Genomic DNA, 19,745 nt, shown 5'->3' on the forward strand with positions numbered 1-19,745 from the left:
AATTTTCTATTGAGAATTATAAATTATCTGAAGCAGTTCCAAATTTAAGGTGGATCGAAGGGGACCATGACCTAGTTGTGTTCATGTTGCACTCATATATCTGTGAGCAGTTGTATGGGACCTATAATATAAAGGAAATCCCATGGCTTGATATAAAGGGTTTCATTTTTGCCCCATGTGCATGATTTTTCTCAGGGCATTCATTTTGGGGTTTTAACTTTAAAAAACATGTTAAAAGAACTGCAAGATGTATGAAAATATAAATGCAATTATTGGCTTCCTTGACTTTTTCTTTTTTCCTATAAAACATGGCTCCTGCCATCCCACAAATGAACATAAATTTGATTGTCATTGTCACCAGAAGAGAGTCATCACCTTTGTAATGAACATAATTAAAAATGCAGCCACTGCACTTCGTTAACAAGCTACAGTACAATGACTAGTACTGAATGCATTACTTCCTTTGTTTTTACTTAACATGCCCTTTTGATAAATAAATACCAACTGTTGTCATGGTTTTAGGCATCATTGATTTCTTGTTTTATGAAAGTGTTTTATTTTGTGCTGTACAATTTTGTGGTATTTTCAATATTATTGATGCAGGGACATTAGAAAACATATACAAGATTTTGAATTTTTCAATTAATAAAAATTGATCGAAGAACTTGGTAATGTCACTAATGTGTTCACCTGGGTTGGTTTATCATGTTTATTAATGGGAAATAAACAACAATATTGATGATTATGCAGACGTACTAATTTTGGCCTTATTGCTGACTAGTTGGACTAGGTAATGTTTTCTGTGCCAACAGTTAGTTACTTTACATCTAGGTTTGCCATTTAACAGATAATTTACTAGAAGTATTACCTACTAAATAAAAATACACTGTAGTAGATTGATATACACAAGAGAAAATGATGTAGGTCTACATTTTAATGGCTACGAAAAAAAACCCTGAAAACCAAATGAAATATAATGTATTTCTATGTGACTTTTCAAAAAGCTTACAATAGAAATCACAGTGAGTGACAATCCAGGGATGATAATCCCAAAGATGTAGCACCTTTTTTTTTTTTCTGGGCTTGAAGATTTCTGTTTTGAATTCAGCACACCATCCACACCACCAACCATCTTAGTTGACAATCCAACCAGATCTAATCCTAAATTTAATCCTTTGATTCCATTACTTATTATTTGTCTGTTTATTGGGAGATTTGAATAAAAATAAAATCAGTTGATATTCATGAACAAAGGTGTTTTCATGTGAGTACATCATTGTACCAAAATATTTTGGGTCATTTTTCATATTCACCGGTATATAATTTATTAGACATGCATGACAACAACTCAAGGAGCAAGGAAATGATGACAACCAAAGCTTCCACATTTTCAAGCCTACAGCATCGAGTTGGTTTGTGATTTCATTCAATAAAGTGAGAACTACTTGAGGAGCTGATGTTACATTTGTATATGTTGTTTACTTGTTTGTTTGTTTGTTTGTTTGTTTGTTTGTTTGCTGTTCTTCAGACCAAGGATTTATGAAGAGCAACTTTTCTACAGGGTTGTTGTGAATCATCTAGCCAATCAAAATGTAAACATACCATAATAGGTTTGAAGTACTGTAGGCTAAATTTGGGTGTCAACAGGTCTATTCAATAGATTTTTGTGGAATGTGAAAAATTAATAAAGACCTAGAAATGGTTAGACCACCTAAACGACTGAAGAGGTAGAATCATCAATAATAGCTTCTCAAAAATTGCCCAATATCCAGGTACCATTAGCAACATGTTCTATTGGAAACTATTGGAAGCATGCACACTTTATTTGTTGTAGAATGTGTACAGGAAACCACCTCTATTTACATCAGAATAGCAATTCACTTCCTCTAACTAGCCGACATTGTTCCCTGAAGTGCAATTTCGGGCCTTTTTACAACAAACCTATAATTTGGGATCCCAATTTTCTATTATATGTTCCATATGTGGCCAATTTAGTTAATTCAAGAATTCTTTGGTGCTAACCGTGCTATCAGCATTGAACACACCCTGCATAATTTGATGTGAAAAGGATCTCTTCCGCCTGCCTACCTGGAGCATTTTGGCATGGTAGTTATCATACCATGCCAGTAAGTTTGTTACCCTTTTAAACCTCCTGTCTGGCCCGACATCACAGCCCTAAGCAAACTCCTTGCGTCATCGGTAGTCTTTTGTTGGGCAGTGGTGCAAAGCCCCCTGGCTGACCGGCTTGTTAAAAAATGCCGACCCCCTTTGCGAGTTCACCGCTAAGACTTCTTAAGGATGCTTAGCTAGCCCAATGTTAAATACTTTAACTTGTAATGAGTTTAACTTGTGGCATAAAGTGACAAATATGTTCACAACAACTTCTGAACTACAAGCCAATGCAAAATAACTTTATACCCTAGTAAACATATATAATTATGTTGCAAAAATTCAAGTACCGGCATATGCAGAGCTCTATGTGTATGCATCCTAAAAACACAACTAATTTGGTTCACTCGTGTTCACAAGTGTCAGGGGGAGGATGAGGAATAGCACGGAATAGCCAAGTTCTGACAATCAGACGGACAGAATAAAAGACAATGATTGATCACATCTATTTTGTATTGTAAAAGTTTCAGGAGAGTAAACACAATTATCAGTATTTGTGAACCTAGGATATAATTAAAATCATATATAATTTTTATGTTGATGGACTTCATACATGACTGGATGTGTATGGGCAATTATATTATACAATAGTGCAAATCATGTATAGTACTATCTATTTATTAATATTTTTATGATTATTTCTTAATAATATATGGTTGAATTCACTAGTAAATTTAATCTATATTGTATATGGCATTATCATCATTCAAAGTAAAGAAATTTGGCAGCAGTAAAAAAGTTTGACCCTCTCCCCGAAAAAAAAAATGCAACAAAATACAGCAACAAAATCATACCAGCTTTCTAAGACACAATGGTTTTTTTTTAAATCTTACATTGTAGGCCCAATTTTAGTTTTTTTGAGGATTTAGTATTTGCAATTTGCATTGTCAGCAATTAGCAATTGTAGCATGTCTATAGTTCCCTAAATTTAGGCTTGCTAGAAATGCATGGATTTTCGAGTCCAAGATACGCACCTTAATTTGTTTGGTAATTTCCCCCAAAAGTTTGTTAAAATTTATCAGGAATGCTAGCACTTGGCTCTTTTGAAACAATTTGTTTTTAGATTTTCCTCCAAAAGATGCATTTGTGCCAAAAAACTCAATTTGCGACAAAATAATGCAATTTGCCTAGCAGGTGTCAATATATATGTTACAGTGCTGCCAGTTGCTAGTATTTTGAGACGAGCATAACAACAACCGGTGTCATCAACCTCCAGGATGATGATGCTATGACTTAATTACTATAATTACTAGTAATTGTCTCATGCAGTCCTTAATTAACTCTAGACTCATTATGCTCAAGATAGTGTTTTGTGTTTGATAGTTACATGTAAAAGGCTCCTTCTGTTTGCAGTATAGCTAAGAGCTGCTATTATGTATGATGGTGTAATAGCTGTGCAAATTTATTAATTAGGTTATTTTGTTTTCATGTAGTCCTATACAAGGACCTTTGTTAGCCTGGTATTTAAAGACATGATCTATGTTGTGGGATGTCCAAAAGGATAGCCCCAAACCAGACCTCTGGCTAGGATTTAATGTTTTGTGTGCATATCTCCAAAATGAGGACTATTTGTTGTTGAAAATAAACAAACAAACATTGGTGCAGTAAGCAAAAAGTGGACCTAGGGTGTATTTTTAAAGCATTTTTAACCAAGAAGAAAGTGAACCTTGTGTGAATTTTTGTTTCAGACTAGCACCTTTTGGATACAACATGTTTCACACAAAAATTGACCTATGGTGGTGAATTTAGATGGGCGCATCCCCACAAAATATGCAATGTGTAGGTTATGTTGAGAAAATTGTGAGTTTTTAGAACGCTTATGTACATGTGTATCAACTATCATTCACACTCTTATAACGATCTAGTCAATTTGACTAGCTTTCTAGTGAAATAAGATATCTCACTGGATTTTCCAAGTCAAATTTGACCCAAAATCATGTGTAGAATTGAATTAATTATTTAGGTCAAATTTTGTGCTGAAAATCTAGGGAGATAATAGTTATACCCATCCAAATATAGGTAGGTCATTTTGACTTGCTGTGTCGTAGGAAAAAAATAATTATATCAGGGAATTTCTTATCACCATGGCGTTGCTATCACTACCAGCTTCACAGTTTCAAACTGCACATTCAGAATTAAATGAGCATGCCTGATCACAGTAATCAACTGGTCAATATTGATTATTTCTACAGGTTTCTTACAATTATTTCATTTCTTGTGGTCACTAAATTCACCAAATCTACTGAGGCTGAAGAATATAAAATCCATAGTGTAATTACCACATCTATTAGTGATTATAAATCGATATATATCATCTATTGAGCTATTTATACACGTACCCATAAGTTGTTGAATTTGGCAATGTAACAATACCAACAATGGATTTATTAATGAACTTGAGTTAAATAGTCACAATAGCAAGTAACAAGCGTGTGGTAAATTAAGTATGATACCATACATTTTATTGATATATGGATATTTTCTGTATTGTATTCATACCATTGTTGGGTACAATATGTCATCTTTCAAACTCTTGTATATTACAATGAAATGAACTAATCAAACAAGTTCAGAGCTGTACGTGTCATCACTTCCACAACATGCTCATCTATCAGGGGCACAGTTCTTTATCCCCAATACATTTGCACATTCATTGGATAACTTTTGACAATTTGGGAACTCATACTCAGCAATTGGAAGTCAAATTTGCATCATGATTGTTTAATTGAGGTTATTGAACTATGCCATTGGGATGAGGCCATTGTGGTCCAAAGTGTTAATGAAAAATTATTCAGTTGTTGGTGAACATCAACATTTTGATATGTACACTAAAGCACTGCATATTGGTAGAATCAGTATTAAGTCATACCCTATTGTTATACATTACCTTTCAAACTCAAGTTCCTACATTGTTATAGAAGTGAATTGAAATGTGCAATTTACATTACGTGTCATCATGTTCAGAAGTTTCCAGATATGTCATCTATTCATGTTACATACATACCACTTTACTTGTGGTTTATTGTGGTTTATTAAACCGTAAAACTATAGTAATATTTTTGTTGTATCAGTATTGTTGTAGTGTATTTTTGTTGAAAAGAAACGTTGGTAATATGAGCTAACACCCTTTATTGTTCACACATTTCTTTTTAAGATATGAGGGAACAAAAAGGTTCATGTGCAGCTTGATAACAGATTTAAAAATAAAATGACTTTTACAAATAGACAATTTAGTGGGCATAGATTGTTTATTTTATCATTATTATTATAGTGACTTTGTGCACTTTTGTCAGAAGCGTTGGTAATAAATTTGATAGGTTTTCATAGTGTGTATATGATAATTGGATTTTCTTTCATCCATTGTTGATTTTATTACCAATAATTTCCATCATAAAACCAAAGATCTCACTTATGATGTATAATTATAATGCCGCCCAATTGGGCTACAAAATCCCGGGTTTGACAACCCTGGTTTTGCATGCATTTGAAAGGAAATAGTGCCAACCTTAAATTTAGGCAGTGGCAATGTCAATATGTCTGTTTTTCAAAATATCAATGAAGCATGGTAAATAGCTTGCCATATTAGTTGAGCTAATGGTTATGCAAAGGTGTCATCCTTTTCAGATGTGTGTAAACTTGACCCTACAAATGGACCAGGTGCTGCTTCACAATGCAAAGGTGCCACCCAAAGTCCTTGCCATACTTGTGTTCTTTTTAACCCTTTGTGCCATGTGGCTATCTTCAGTAGATAGTACAAATGTAAATGCCTGACAGGATGGACACAAATAAAGGGTTCACAAAAAATAACTCCCCTTCTAAAATTACAAGACATTTCTGTGCATAACTTGACATACATTTCGTTGATTTGAAAAATCCAAAAACCTGTGAATAAAGGGATCATTTTCCTACCCTCCCAAAGTTCTTTCCTTAAAAAATCTTTTTGTTTTGGCCAAAAATAATCACATTTTCCAAAAATGATGCTTTCAGAAAAAGTTGCACTTTTCCACATCCTATACATTTAATGTACAAAAACATTCTCGATATCATTGTTTTGATTTATTTAATGGTGTTTTTGTTTTCTTTAATTTTTATGTATACGATTACCCAGTCACCCATGCAATCATCTTGCAGTATAAAACAATGACTAATTGACATGTACTGGGTTTTTCTAGAAGATTTTATTGAGCCGGTGTTTCAAAAATAATAAAATCAATTTAGGAGTTACAAAACATTTCTTTGCATAACTTAACATTCATTTTGTTGATTTGAAAAATTAAAAAACCTGTGAATAGAGGCATCTTTTTGCTACCCTACCAAAGTTATCCCTTCTCAAAATCTTTTTGTTTTGGTCAAAAATAATCACATTTTTCAAAAATGATGCTTTAAAAAAAGTTGCGCTTTTCAACATCCCATACATGTAATGTACAAAACTTTCTCGGTATCAATGTGACAATTGATTTAATTTTTTTTCCTTCACCTTTTGTCTCTGAACTCTTAGTCACCCATGCAACCATCACATAGTGCAAAATAATGATTTGTTGAAGCCAATTTTGACATAAATGAGGATGTTGAAAAGTGCAACTTTTTTTGAAAGCATCATTTTTTGAAAATGTGATTATTTTTGGCCAAAACAACAAGATTGTCAGACGAAAGAACGTTGGGAGGATAGAAAAACAATTCCTTTATTTGCAGGTTTTTAAATTTTTCAAATCCACGAAATGTATGTCAAGTTATGCAAAAAAAACGTTTTGTAATTTTAGGGGGGAGTTATTTTTTGTGAACCCTTTATATGTAGTTTATTGTAGTGTAACTATGTTAAAATCTAAATTCACCAACAATTGTTTTAAGAATTATCATATTTCTGGAGGATATTCTTGGACAGCTTGCTAAGGTTTTTGTAAAAAAAAATATAAAACAAGTATTTTTATTTAAAAATTACAATATTCTTGAAAATGTGGAAGAAGTGGGCTATTCCAGTTGAAATCCATACACCCCCTATGGAAGTCATGACCTTAATCTTCCACACCGTATTGTGAATTGCAAAGCTGGTTTACCTGAAAGGTGACTTCTTTTGAAATCTACACTCCCTGTGTGTAAGATTAAAGTCATGTCTTCCATAGGGGGTGTATGGATTTCAACTGGAATAGCGGAATGTAGTGTTCTTGTTGAAGTACAATGGGTACAAATGGGAATAAAATAGCAATAAAGAGGATATTATAGTCTAGTTTGTTTTTGCTGGTTTTTGTTCATGTGAACTGAAATGGAAAAGTGAGGATTTTAACAACTGTTGCAAGAAATTGAAAAAGGAAATTACAAATTAGAAAATGGGTATTGTTTTGGATGATTGGTAACCAGGCAGGTGTGTTAACATTGAAGGACAATGATAATTTTATTTGTCTAATATCGCTTGACCAAAATGTTTTGATTTCTGTTGAATTTTAAGATAAGTCATAAATTAATGGAAATACAGTGAATAGTGAAAATAATTATTGAGAAAACAAATCCAATTTTTAACATGTAATCACCATCTTTATAAAATGTGAGTGTCTCACAGTTACATAAAATCATCAGCTTATTTATTGGTATACATAATGTATTTTCTACATATAATTGAAAAAAAAACCAACATTTTAAAACCAAAATGATCGGGAGATTTTAGAACAATCATTGAAATTGATTTCTTTGAAATTTGTTTCAATACTCTTTTCTTCAACTGTTATCTAGATAGACATAATATTCCATGTAAAATGAAACAGGTCATACCAAAGCATTTTGAAACAGCTCAGAGGATATCTCGTCCAAGTTCAATTGGATTGGTTCCTTTATAATTAGGCTGATCAAAATGCTTACATCAAGGTAAACCGAAGCTATCTAGTCCGGCTTAGGATAATACGATAAGACCAGAGGATTTGATGCACTATGAGTTCCATTCATGGGGAACGGCTAATGCACTATGAGCCAAAATGATCTCACTTCATAGGCAAAGTTCAATAACCCATATTCAACAAGCATAGCTCAAATTTTGACCTCACATTGTTGGGTATGAGTTTTTGTGCTCAATATATTCAAAGGTCATTCTATGAGTGTATACTCATAATAGGGGTTAGGGAACTGTGCCCTAGGTGATGAGCATGTTTAACATCCTATAGTGATGGATTACATACATGTACTTTGATACTGATTAAGTGGTCGCACTAAGAAATTTTGTCGAGAAATTAACAGAATCGGTATTTAAATTTTGTTTAGAAATTAACGAGAATCGGTATATTATTGAAGAATTTTCAGAAATTATTCATAATTGTTTTAAGAAATCACCCTTTTTTATACCTATATATGATCATGATAGAATACAAAGTATTACAGTTAAGAAATTTACATGGAGCAGGAAACATGGCTTTTTATCACACTTTTCTATCTTATGGTTCGTATAATATTTCTGATATTGTAGAATGTTGGCATTTGATGTAGTAATAGTTCAGTAATTACTTATTCATTCTGGTGTGTGTGTGCATGATGTTGTAATGGCTGCTGCATGCTGCGACCTGGGTACTGGGTATATAGTTGGACTGGGCAAATAATTTAGATTTTGTTATAACAGCTTTCTGGTTGTTCCTTTTGTTTGTCTTAAACTTAAAGGTTACTAAGGTATACCTTTACCAATTAATCCAATAACTTCCAGTTCAATTAACTTTAATTAAATCATTTAACCAATTTACCAAAGGCATGTTTGGGGCAACAGTTTCACAATATAAACAAATTTCACAAAAGAAATTTAATAATCTGGCTTGATTATGTAGCGAATTACAAAATCAATTTCAAATTGAGGATATTATAAGAATTAAGCTTCCTTCTGAACCAGTTTGTGGTTAATTATATACACCAGATGCATAATTAACATACATATTATACATCCAGGAATTGTCATTTCAGATGCATATTAAACATTGATGATGCATGTAAATGAGTTGTAGCATGTGAATTAGTAAATGGGATAATTATGATTGTTGTTTATGAATGACTTTTAAAATTGATATATTGATGCTTGCTGTCTTTTATTATTACTCAACTGCTTTATGTAAATGGATGAAAAGTACAATACATGGCACTTGGCTCAGTGCAGTGAATTGGACTTCTAAATATACTTGACAATGAATCAACATGTACAGAAATGTTGGATATTTTCATCAAAAAAGCTGAGTGTCAAATAAAACTGCTCAATTTATATATCAAGAAATCTGGATATCTTCATCAGAAAATTTGTAACAAATGATCCAATCAAATAAAATTGCTTTGCATGTATCCATGAAAGTTAAAATTCACCTCTGATTAGGTCTCAATTAAGTAGAAGTTCAAGGCTATTACTAAAATCCCTGACAGTATAGATAATGGTTTCAACCTGTTATAAAAGCATTTTAATTCATCAGTAACAATTTGTTTATAAGGGCAACAGGTGACCTGTGTAGGGTGTCCCATCATGCTGATTGGTCACTAGTTTTACAAATCTCTTACACAGGCTGTCCACATTTTTGTTTTATGGCCATCCAGGTTTAGCAGTTAAGAGGATGAACCTAAATTTAATGCAGAGAGGTTGATTTGTGAACTTGATAGGTAATTTGAACAGGAATTACTGTACAGTGTGATATTTTTGTGGTAAAATTTTTTTTGCAGTATTAATTTTTTTGTGATTTGAAGTTGAAGTGTTTGGAGTAGTTTAGTGGTAACAAACAATTAGGCCTACACATTAAAGCATAGGGTAAAAAAATTGCTGAAAAGCATGAAAATAAAACCTCAAAAAAAAAACCACACTATAGTTTTCTAGCCAAGTTATTACTGTATTCACCTGACCGTGACATGTAATATTTCAAGACTGTGTGGTCTGTGGTTTATGCATTGTACATTTATGTATTGCAAATTAATATCTAGGCTCAAGAAGGCTAAAAAAAATTTAAGAAGAAACAATACGAACAGATCAAATTCATGAGGAGCATCAAAATAGTCATTGGCATGCTGGCAATATCATCATTAAAGAAAAGTCAATTTATGTTCATTTCATGGTAAATTGTAAATAAATTATAGTATACAATTAATTAATGCATAATTTTGTGATTTTCAACACCAGGTTCAGATACCTTCATAATTAAACATGGTAAACAGTGGAGCCAAGCAGGTATAGGCCTATATGTATGTTGTGGTGTTGACACAGCATAACTATTCAAAAACAGAATGTCTTTGATCTTATTATTTACTTACTTAAAAGTGTATTATATTAATATATTCAAGGTTGAACAAAAGTACCAATTAATAAGTTATAACCTTCAGGCATTTTATTAGCTAAATTGGGTAAAAATAGTAAATATCCTTTAAATATTACCCTAAATCCATTTCCTGTTTGCATATACGATAGGCAAACCAATTACTTTTCTGATCATGTAAGCTTTATACCGTAAGCTTTCTACGTAGAAACTCGTACGGTATCTCTCCATCTTGGCTTATAGGCCAGTAATCTCCAGCAAAATATCATTGGTCACATTCTCCCTGTAGCAACTTGAATCCTGGGTTCAGATGTGATCAGTGAATTAGACTATTAGATTATGAAACCCTTAAACTTGTTTTGATATTTTGAATGTAAGTGTTAACTTTTTGTGCAAAATTTAAGTGGTAAATATTTGACTTAATTCTTGCAAATCTTACCTTGGAGCAGAATTCTGCTCTTGTAATTTGGGTTAATATGGAGGTATTAAATGTGTTTATAACGGTGTTTTGTGTATAAAAATTAGGCTATCAGGTAATCAGTTGTTTACATTCTGAAATGTTTAATATTGTTGGCAGACTGAAATTAAAACTAACAAAAGGTTTTAGATCTTTTGAATAATTTACTAATAGGTCGAAACATATAAATTTATTAGTTAAATTGGATTAAAGGATTTGATCGCAGAAAGTTATGTACCTTGCATTTATATTTTGTAGATTTTGGTATGAAATAAAATATATTGTACACTCATAGTCATACCACAGAAGGGTCATACTAAAGCTTATTTACACTTTTGAACTTTTTTAGTTTGAGATTTTATCAATGGAACTTTCACATCTTTCATCTGTGAAATATATTAGCCTGTACACCCTCACCTTTCCTATGCCCGCTCAGAAATGTTTCATTTTCAATTTCATAGCATACTAACCATGATTTTTTATACATGTTTTGAAGTAATGTGCATGCATGATTTTGCCAAATGAATTGGAAATCAGTTACGCTCCATGTTATTTTCTCAATATAAGTATGTTTTACCTCTGTTAGTTATATAAAGTGTTTTTATTTTGTCAAATTTTTGCAATTCATGTAAAGTTTATGTCTATACAAGAAATAACCTGTGTACCCTAAGTACCCTTACACCTTACAGTGGTAATTTGCCCAGGTAATTGGTTGTCAGTGACCTCTGAAAGTGATAAATACAACACAAATTTGTCATGGACTAAGAAAATGTGGCATAGAAATCGGTAATGCTCAAAGAACACAAATACACTGGTGACCCAGTGTGAAATCAGATATAAATTTGAAGTAAATTTGGTCTTGATTTTGAGAATAATAGGCCTTTCTGTTCAGGGTTGAGATCATGACAGATTTAAGGAGGTGCTTTTGAGGGTAAATCATCCAAGAGAAGAATCAATTTAATGGAAGTAATTCCTTTTGGGAGGAAACAAAATGTTTTGGTGAGAACTTCCTATCTTTCACCTTTATTGCCCCATCATAAACAAAATCAAACTCGTTAGTATCATTATTAACCCTCTTCATGTGGGTGATGACTGTAGACGACAAGTTATAAATGTTTTTAAAAATTCAAAAATTTCAGAAATGTACATTTTTATGACCACATATGGAATCAGCAAAAAATATGTTGAAGACACAGGTTGGATGCCATGAGTGCCTGAGTCCAGTACCATTTGACATCAACTGTACCCAGAGAAGATACTGTACCCTTCCCAGAATGCTTTGTAACATGATCATCTCATTTCCTCAAATGACACTCCCGTGCACAGGTTCCCTTGTTTTCAGTTTAAGAATAAACTGGTTAAACATGGGTGGATAATCAATAAACATATTTTACAAGATCAGATCTGGATGTGCTTTGTTCATTGAGGTACATTTTGTCACAGGAAATAAAAATGCATTGTGGGAAGTGTAAGATATATTCTCTGATCTGTGACTATCCCTTACCAATAGGTTACCATACATTCAGAATTCACCTTTCCATACAGGATTAAAATGCACCTTCAGTGTAATGTATACGGACATATGATCCATCAAAAATTAACTAAGACAGCCTAATTGTTATCATTAATAAAGTTTTAATTACGGGGATGGCTCCAACTCTACCTGTATATGCACCTGCTCAGCGGAGGCCCAGAAAAGTAGTAGTCCTTTGTTTCAGTTTCTAAGACAATGCTTCTCACTTCTAATTGCCATAAGGCAAAAATAACATAATGTGACATTCAAAGAACCATGGGACTAATACTGGGAATGTTTGTACTTATTTCTAGTGATTTTAGGGACTTGAGCTTTCAAACCTAGGAGGATTTTTTTTCAAAAATTAAAAATAAGCTTTTTATAAGTGAATTGTTTTTAGTGCGACAGGTGTAATGTAATTAGATATATGGGTGGGTAACACACCAAATGGAAACTTTTCATTCAAATTTGCAATATTACAAACAGAAAAATGTTGCAGCAAGAGTAGACAAAATTTAACTTGACTTGTCACAAGATCAGTAAAATTAATATTTTTCATTCATGACAGTAGCACAAGCACAAGGTTTATTCAATTGTATCAGATGTCCGTTCGCATACATAGGCTGGACATTGTCTAGTTGATTATCTCAGTCTCCTATTTATTCAATAATGAGTGAGATATTTGTCGCCAGTGTGCTCCATAGATAGCCTTGCTAATTATTTGCCTTTTATAGATAAGTGACATCTGTATTGAATACAGGTGGGTAGTAATGATATGTGACATACGGATAATGAGATAAGAAATGATATCAAATCGGACGACAATGTTTGGGAAATTAATTTTTGGACATCAGTTGGCTATCTGATCTCAAAATATTGTGCATTACAGAGGGTATATTTAAAAGTTGAAAGTACTGATGTTACATTGTATTGAAGTTATGTATTAGATGTGCTATCTTCAGTAGATAGTAGTTTGAAAATATTTGAGGTAATGAGATGATATCATGTTCTACGTTAAATCTTTATTCTTTAGTTTAATCAAATATGTATTATTTTTTAATTGTTTGTTCACTTAATTGGCAGATACTTGAATATTGAAATGTCATGAACCTAAATTTTAGCAGGTCTTTAATAGAACAGTCAATTTGAATGGATTTTAAAATGATTATGTCACTGCCACTCCACCAATCAAAAGCAAGTTGTGTAATAATGTGCTATCTTCAGTAGATAGTAATTGAAGTAATTGTTGTGACTTGTGAAAAATCAGGTACTCTATCCTAGTAATAAACTGTATCTATGTGATAATAAAGAAAACTTGTGACTAAAGTTTACCAGGTTTATTGGTGAAAAACAAAAAAGATAACTTGATCAAAGGCTTGAAACCAACCCACTCCTGGCAATGTCTTTGTAGTTGTTAAGGTTGAGTCATTACAAGTATGTGAAAAGTTACACTGGATTTGATTATAAAGTCGATAAGTTAGAATGTTACTTTGTGTAGTCAAAGGTCACACCATTTTGTTTGTCTGAGTTTTTCTTATACCAATGCTGCCAAACAAGTATGAAGGCATGCACCTAAGCTGGGCAGCAAATATTAGCTTAATAGCTTTTGATGCTTCCGAAATGTGTTGAATTCAAAATGGTTGCTAAATGAATTATTTGATGTGGGTGAATAAGATCAAGTTAAGACGTAGCTGTTGTTTTAGTTTGTTATTTCTTTACGTATCCATTTACATTTTGTGATAACATTTTGTATTTTTAACTTATGACTCAGAAAGGAATCATTATTAACAGATAGTAGTAGTATTGATTTTTTGAAGCATGGAAATAGTAGATAAGATGATTTGAAGGTATGTAATTGGAAATAGGGAGAATGTCAAAGTCATGGTGCAGAACTAATGTGACAAACATGACAAAAGGGTTTTATCTCACTGTAGTCTTCAGCGAATCTCTTAATAATTCTATTTTTAGATCAATAAAATGTAGTAAGTTGCTACTAAAACAAGTGCATGAACCATGCGAACATGTCTCAATACGATCTACAAAATTACAAGTGATTGAATGTAATTATTTTGCAGGTGGACTAAACTATTGTGATCATATTTCTCACCAATTTATTTTGCACAAATCTTTGATTATTTTATCTACTTAGTATATAATTTTCCATGTTAGAAAACATATGGTGTAACTGACCATGTATCATCAATTCAATTCAATCTCTTTTTAACCCAGCCTGCTGGTGTTCAACCACGTGTACACACATTGAGTTATGGCAAGGCGCAATGAAATACAACTAATTGAAATGTTCACACTCATAAGTGAACTTTGCTGATGTCTTTATTAAAACCCACAAAAGCTTCAAATGCAGGTGTTGGCAGGTAAACGCTAGCCAACCAATCACACCCCTACCTGATATCACAATATTGCCTTAGCCTCCTACTAAGACATGCTTCATACAGACTTGCCAATTGCCTAGTCTCCTTCCAAGGCTGGAATTATCTATCCTATTCTGGTCATTATAATTAGGTTAGCCTCCTACCAAGACTTGCTTTATATACCTGTCTATTCATCGCTGGAGGTTAAACACATGGTGAGGAATCCTAGTGCTGTTACTGTACCTATGAGTTAGGTATAATGAATTTATTTGAGAAATATATTAATTTAAATTTTACTTGAGCATTTTATTTGAATCAAATTAATGTTCATTCATTAGTGTGAAAAGATTGATTCATTGCCATGTATTTTAAAGTAATGATGATTGGTCATCCTGATGTTCATAAATCAGCATTGTTTTATGATGACCAAATTAATGGCATTTGTGGTCACATTAGAATATATTTTCTGATGATTAATTTTAACTGCTAATTCAATAGTCATGTGTCTAAAAATGCTTTGAAATAATTGAAGAAAAGTTATTTTAGTTATATTTGTACATAAATAATTTTAACTCATGCCCATCACAAACATGAAAAGCAAATGGTTTCTTAGAGAACCACAGAATGTTTAGTCCCTCTCTCACTCCAGGCTCTCACTCTCTCTTCTATGTTTTTGGGTATTAATGTGTTTGTTCTTTTCAACCATTTTGGCCATTTTCCAACCACTGCACCCTCAAAAGAAAGTAAAGGTCTTTCAAGTTTTCAAATCATATTTCTCAGTTCAATATACAGGTGTAATTGTGGGTATATCTGTAGGTTAACAGAGGTCACACAGGTTAACATTTTGATTGTATTGTTAATTGCCGATTAAAAAACGTTTGCGATTAAAAAATGTCTGCGGTCTGTGGCTTTAAAAATATATTCTTTCAAGATAATACACTGAGAGGTGGAACATTTCAAAAGTACTTTGATAGACTAAAACTCTGAGCTGAACTGGGGAGATTCTTATCGATTCCGTCTAATCAAAAACAAGGTTAGCAAAACTAATTTATCATGATTATTACCAAATTTCATTTCTTATCAGAGGAAACAAGTGAGATTTGCAGACATTTAATCACACCCAAAGGGTGAATCTAATCATGTTACCATGGTAATTACAGGTGTTGTTGACCAATAGATAAACAGGGATGTAGTTTCAATACCAACTGGATGTTGTTTAGTGGACAAACATTAGATGCATGTTTGGCAACATTCTTTTGAGGAACAGCCAAGGTTGTGTGTTATGAACATTTTTGTTTGCTATGATAGCAAACTTGATTTCGCTTTTTTTTTTTCTGTAAAGTGTTACATGGTTGGAAGTTCTTGATTGTTGTTATGTTATATAGGCAATATGTGAGATGATTCAAGTAAATGTATAATACACAGGGGTACAGGGTCCTCTGTGTATTACTTATTATATTTTATGTATCAAAACTAAATATTTATCAGATTATGTTTCCATCTTCTTGAAATGTGTCATATAGTTTGCATCACTCATGCTGCATGAGCAATGATAGTTGGGATCTTCTTTGGAATAAATTATGGCTAGTTGTTTACAACTCATTACTGTTCGTTGTTAAACCATTGTATGTGTAGTAGACTGAGATGTATGCCGGATATTTATATTCAGTCGTCCTATTTCTGTTGCCCTGAAATCTAGCCTATCAAATGTGCAATGTTCCTAAACCTTCAAGGTGTTATAAAGAGATCTCATATAATCTTAACGCACCCGCTGTCGCTTTGTTCATCATAAGAATGAGGAGGGAGGTTTATGTGTGCCCTGACTGGGATTTGCTCAAGCCAGCTTCATCTTACACAGTCTCCAATATCACACTGAAGAGGTGATGGTCGTACTTTGTGGTAATCTATGGGCAGGGGAACAGTGGCTCAATTTTAATATAGATATTGGCTTACACTTACAAGAAAAACAACAGCTGTCATGGAGTTGAACCTTAAAAAGTTCAAAGCAATTGCATGATTGCATTTAAATACTATAGGCCTATGATAGCCAGGATTGGGACACCAAACAACTGACAGGGTCTGGTAAGAGGTCAGCTGAAGTTAACTAGGACAATTGCATTATGTTATTATAGGACCCAAATGATGACTATATACAGACATTAATATTATAGTGTGAAAAATCATACCAATCATTTACTCAAATATGCCATTTTGTCTCCCAAGTTAAGTTGGGCAAATTTGAAAGTATTTTGAAATAAACGGAATGGTCAAATTTAAGTGAATTTGAGTAACCTTTAATCAGAAGTCATAAAAGCACAGACTGAGCAATTGCTTCCATGAACAGAAGCCAGCATTTACCCCAAGCACAGAGTGAGCAATTGCTTTGATTTGATTTGATTGATTCAAATTGGCCTGTTTTTAAGTGGAATGGTTTTAAGTGGAACAGTGTTATTTGTTAGTCAATTTTCCTATTTAAAAGTGAACTAAAGGATAAAGATGTTTCACACATCAGTTGTGACTGGAATAGACAGCTTGTAAATGTTAAAGTGAATTTCATTTGGTTGGTATAGGATGTGTCAGTGGTGTATGAGTGTCTACTATGCCTACCTCTTACATACATTGAATACTGCACTATATGTTTTCCTTTAGAAAGTGAAGATAATATTCATCATATTGAATACAATTTGTAGTGATAATCAGTGTTCCGGCAACGCCATATGGTGCAATTGGCCCAGCGCTTCCAAGAATAAGTATAAGGCCTCCAAAGAAGAAAAAATTCCCAATCTAAGGGCAGCCCCTGGACCCGAAGTCCCTCAGCCAAAAATTTCACTCACAGCTAAAATTGGTCCAATAAAAAAAAATCCATAGAGGGAATCTAAGATATTGATCTTAGATTGAAACAATTTACATCCTAGATGAGTTTTCCTAATTATATCTCATCAATTTTATTATCCTTTTATCTACTCATAACATTAATTAAATGGTAAAATACCAGTGAAATGTTATATATTGTTACAGTATCTACAGAAATGACAAAATATTCAGTGTTAAAAATATAAATCATCTACATGTAGTTATTCTTTGGGTCGAACCAGTGATTCTTGAAAGAGCCAACGATAATTATAGAGAGTGATATTTCGAAGCCCTTTTGATATAAATTATTAGCTATTATTCAATACCTATTTAGGTGTGAAAGTCATTATCTTTATCATTTAAAATTAATTGAATGGTAGTAGGTAAGGTTAACATCATATAGATGCAAAATGAAATTGAAAATAAAGTGCGATTACCTGCTTTCGCATACCCGGGATCGCATATACACACAATATGGTGGATCACCAAGAATAGAGTGGAGATAAACACCTAGAATCATGGGTAATGGCTTCACTTACAAAAGAACAAAATAATACATCATTCTGATCATTTCAACATAATATACTCTAATGTGTATGAAAGATGCAAACTGAACATCAGAGTTGCAAAGGAGAAAATTTCAAAATTATGTTAGTGAATTTTGGGTTTTTGCAGGGGAGGGAGGGGGAACATCTGGCGGAAAGAGTTGGGGTATTTTCCCCCATGCCCTCTGTGGCACCGCTAGTGGTAAAATAACACTATCAATACAAAAATACACATTTTACAATACAAAACTTACATCTGAACTCTTCAAGCATACACTGTTCTTGTTTAATATCTAATAAAGAACCTTTCTTCTTGATAATTTCAGCTTCATCAGAAGAAGTGGTATTACTAAGAGAGCAGTTGAGAAGTTTGAGCGCAGAGATGATGTTCCTACGACAAGCTCTTGGAATGAAAGCAGCATCACAAACTCACACAAATGGGTTACCACACTTGGTCACCCCAATGCAAGGTAAGCTTACATAGCAAATTTTGTTTACTTGCTCTTTGTTTGTTTGTTTGTTTGTATGTTGGGTTGGGTTGTTTATTTGTTTCTTTCTTAAATGGTCACTCTGTGCAAGGATCAGCAGCCCTTAAAATATTCAAACCCAGGTAAAAAGCTTGTTGTGTGTGTTGGGTGGCCCATTAAAAAATATTGAAGATAAAGATGAAGCAAAAGAAGCCACAAGTTTGTTTGTTTGTCTATTTGTATTGTTTTGTGAACAGTCGCTCTGTGCATAGATACACTTGGGTCCTAATGGGACCAGCTCTAAAACAATGCTAAACCAGGGTAAAAATGCTGTATCTTGGTCTATAAAAAAGAAACATAATTTAAGATAAAGATGAAGAAAAAGAAGCCACTCATATGCATCAAAATTAATTAGAACAATTTAACTGTCAGCATTTGTGGCAATATGATCAAATAGAAAGGAAATACAATCCAATCTGAACTGCCACAGATACTTTTTGTGTTTTTGTACTTTGAAGTTTGCCTACCCAGTACCCATGCATTATTTCATTAATTTGAAGTATCATTAACAATGAATTGCTATGATATTGGGAGTAAATTGGAAAATTCATTGTTATACTTTGGGGACAAAAATTTTAGGCACTTCATTTCATTTCATCAAGGGAAAGTAGGATCTAATATACAGCAGTATTAAACTAAATTCAATTTTTTGTAGCTGCGCTTTCCTCTCTGTCTCTCTCTGCAAAATTGTTTGTTCTTTGCCGCTGTTATCAGGAAAGCAAAGGACTCCCTTATTTATCTTATTTGCTCTTTGCACAAAGAAAGAAGCAGCTGAATCAGTAGAAGTAGATTGTATAGATAGAAGAAGAGTATGATGTGGTTATTTGGAATGTTTGAATGTTGTAGGATGAACATGATAATTAAAGCTTGGGCTGGATGTATTTTTGTACTTTTATATTGTATTTTTTTTTACTTATAACTTTGGGTGTAATCAAATTTTCAACATACGTTGCTTCATTTGATAACTTAGTTAGCTGCGGGTATATAGTTTGATCAGCTTATGATTGCCGTGATGCCGGGCCTTGTTACACCATGGATTAATATCAATCTATCTTAT

At 33.0% G+C, this 19,745-nt stretch overlaps 1 protein-coding gene across 2 annotated transcripts in view; it reads left to right on the top strand.

The window, feature by feature from the left end:
- Positions 1-19,745, top strand: part of LOC140151435 (myosin-I heavy chain-like) — a 124,244-nt gene that overhangs the window by 49,013 nt on the left and 55,486 nt on the right. For both annotated transcript variants that reach the window (XM_072173776.1, XM_072173777.1), the window contains one exon: positions 18,488-18,631. In XM_072173776.1, coding sequence (XP_072029877.1) covers positions 18,488-18,631 — 144 coding nt within the window. The remainder of the gene's footprint in view (positions 1-18,487; positions 18,632-19,745) is intronic.

Source organism: Amphiura filiformis, chromosome 4 (genome assembly GCF_039555335.1).
Source record: "Amphiura filiformis chromosome 4, Afil_fr2py, whole genome shotgun sequence".
NCBI lineage: Eukaryota > Metazoa > Echinodermata > Ophiuroidea > Amphilepidida > Amphiuridae > Amphiura > Amphiura filiformis.